Below are 2,754 nucleotides of genomic sequence, written 5' to 3'. Positions count from 1 at the left end.
AGGTGGGGGGGTACATGTATAGGCAATTTGATGGATGCCACGACTGTGACAAGTTCTTGTTTTGGGTGACACCAAATAATTGCCACCTTCTTACTGTTCATCTCGTCAAGAATTCTCTTTGAATTCTATTCAACCAACATGGTTTGTTGCCTTAATCACGTGATAGTCAGCTGACTTGCATTCATTTTATGATATCCAAAAAGTTAGTTTTTCTTATCAAATGAGCTACTTCTATTTTTATTGTCACTTGCTATTTTGTTGTCTGCCTTGTGCCCCCTCCACCACACCCCCCCCCCCCTTTTTTTTTTTTGGGGGGGGGGGGGGGGTTGGGGGGGCTGTTGGTGGATCTGGCATTTCCATGTGTATATTATTTCCAAAGTTCTCTCCTGTTTAGAACCGTGCCTTTTTCTGCTTTAATTGCTCGATAATTCATTTATTTTTGTTATGTTCATTTACATTTGAATACAATTGATCATGTATTGCAGTTGGCAGAAACTGCTGTATTCCACCATTGGAAGTATATCATTATAATATAGTTTCTCTTTCTTCATTATGAACACCATGATGCGGCTTGCGGCTCACATTTTGGATGAGTGAACCTAACACTGTGATAGCATAATATATATAATTTACTTTTTTTTTACGGATCTCCTGACGACTTATCTAGTCCAATGATTTTGAAACACCATGAATCACTTCGTAGCTAACAGCATGGTTTGATATGTGAGCCATAATTTATGACTGGCTTAGGATCTGAGCAATGTTATGTTATCATTTTCATCCTGTCTCTAGCACTGGCTAATGACAGTTAATGATTGATATAGTCTTTCACCTCCGTTGCTTTTAATCAGATGTTTAGTTTCCATTTGAATAATTGATAGCCTCATACCTGACTGTGAAAAGGGTTTAATGTGATGTACTTCTTGTACTGCTTGCAGCTTATATTCGAGGAGTTAATTGAAAGGATCAAAGAGAAGGAGGAGAAAGAAGCCAAAAAGCGTCAACGTTTAGCAGATGATTTCACTGATCTATTACACTCTATCAAGGTATTAAAACAGTAACGATGACATGCATTGAAAAGCAATGTTTGACCTAATTTTGGCATTTAGTGATGCAAGTAATTCACAAAGTGTTTCTCTTTTGTAGGAAATAACTGCATCATCAGAATGGGAAGAGTCGAAATCACTTTTTGAAGATAGTCAAGAGTATAGGTATGTCATAGTTTATTAATGCTATTTTATGCATGTTCCGACTTTGAAATTGGGTTTTATGTATCTTCTGGTGATGTCCACTTGAACAGAGCAATTGGAGAAGAGAACTTCAGGAAGGAGATCTTTGAGGAGTATGTGATACGTTTGCAAGAGAAAGCAAAAGAGAGAGAGCGCAAGAGAGAGGAGGAAAAGGTACCTTAATTATTACAATATGTCTAGGCATTATTATTCTTGTTCTTATTTAAGGCATGACTATTTCTGTTCTTATTCTAGCAATGTTAATATTATTTGGATGATGGATCATTGGCTTCTATTTCTGGTGCACAATGTCGTAGGATTCTGTTGATTCATTCAATAAAAAATTAGGAATGCTGTGCTATGCTTATTGGATCCATCTGAAGAGAAATTCCTAGCATCTTTGTTTTTAATTAAGATATGATGGTTGATCAAAATAGAACTATAGAAGTTGTGTATGCTCATCAGCTCTATTCTTTTTGTCTTTGTTTCCTCATTTGTCTTGGAACTCAGATTGGACAAGATTAAAAGATTTCTTCTATTAAACTCTAGAATGGAAACCTGATTAAAAGTCTTACTGTTACTTTCGTTTCAAGTTATGCGACAAATATTTATAATTCCAGTTAAGCCCTTGTAAATCACACCCTTCAGCAACAAAAGAAGTATTCATTCAACTGATGTTTATTATCCTAATGAAGTTTAATGATTTCCATTTTATTGAATGTATCTGCTTAATATCATGTCTATTTGTTGTAAACCACTTTTCTGAGCACTGTTGTTTTGCAGGCCAAAAAAGAAAAAGAGAGAGAGGAGAAAGAGAAGAGGAAGGAAAAAGAAAGAAAGGAAAAAGAGAGAGAACGTGAAAGAGAGAAGGGAAAGGAACGATCTAAGAAGAATGAAACAGAGAGTGAAAATGTCGAGTTAACTGACAATTATGTCTCAAAAGAGGAAAAAAAGAGAGAGAAAGACAGAGACAGGAAACACCGGAAGCGACACCATAGTACGGCAGATGATGTTAGCTCTGAAAAAGATGAGAAGGAAGAGCCTAAAAAGTCCCGTAGGCATAGCAGTGATAGGAAAAAATCAAGGAAGGTATGCTGAATAGTTCATCTATTGATAATTTAAATGACATGGAACTTTATACTTGTGTTATAAATTTTGAGCATCTTGAAATCTATTATAACATACGTTGTTATTTGTGGGGCAGCATGCATACACTCCGGAATCAGAGAGTGAAAGCAGGCATAAGAGACATAAGAGAGATCACAGGGACAGTTCCCGTAGAAATTGTGGTTATGAGGAACTTGAAGATGGGGAGCTTGGAGAGGATGGGGAAATCAGGTAATTTCTTTTATCGCTTCCTTGGGGATTGATAATTGCTTTTACTTGCTACCGTTGTTTCTTGTCTGCAAGTCTTGTATCTATCAGCTTACTACAGTCCCCTTCTTTTATATGCTTTACTTTTTAACCAGTCTACAGATATAATATCAACTTGTCTTCTTCTATATTTGTTTTTTTTTTTTTTTTT

At 36.0% G+C, this 2,754-nt stretch overlaps 1 protein-coding gene across 3 annotated transcripts in view; it reads left to right on the top strand.

Annotated features, from left to right (window-relative positions):
* LOC122072242 (pre-mRNA-processing protein 40A-like) overlaps positions 1-2,754 on the top strand; it is a 29,771-nt gene that overhangs the window by 21,614 nt on the left and 5,403 nt on the right. For all 3 annotated transcript variants that reach the window (XM_042636827.1, XM_042636826.1, XM_042636825.1), the window contains 5 exons: positions 939-1,046; positions 1,147-1,211; positions 1,301-1,403; positions 2,013-2,318; positions 2,434-2,567. In XM_042636827.1, coding sequence (XP_042492761.1) covers positions 939-1,046; positions 1,147-1,211; positions 1,301-1,403; positions 2,013-2,318; positions 2,434-2,567 — 716 coding nt within the window. The remainder of the gene's footprint in view (positions 1-938; positions 1,047-1,146; positions 1,212-1,300; positions 1,404-2,012; positions 2,319-2,433; positions 2,568-2,754) is intronic.

The sequence above is a fragment of the Macadamia integrifolia genome, chromosome 2 (assembly GCF_013358625.1).
Source record: "Macadamia integrifolia cultivar HAES 741 chromosome 2, SCU_Mint_v3, whole genome shotgun sequence".
In the NCBI taxonomy this organism is placed as follows: Eukaryota; Viridiplantae; Streptophyta; class Magnoliopsida; order Proteales; family Proteaceae; genus Macadamia; species Macadamia integrifolia.
Note: the sequence above shows the minus strand (reverse complement) of the source record. Positions and strands in the feature narration are given on the sequence as shown.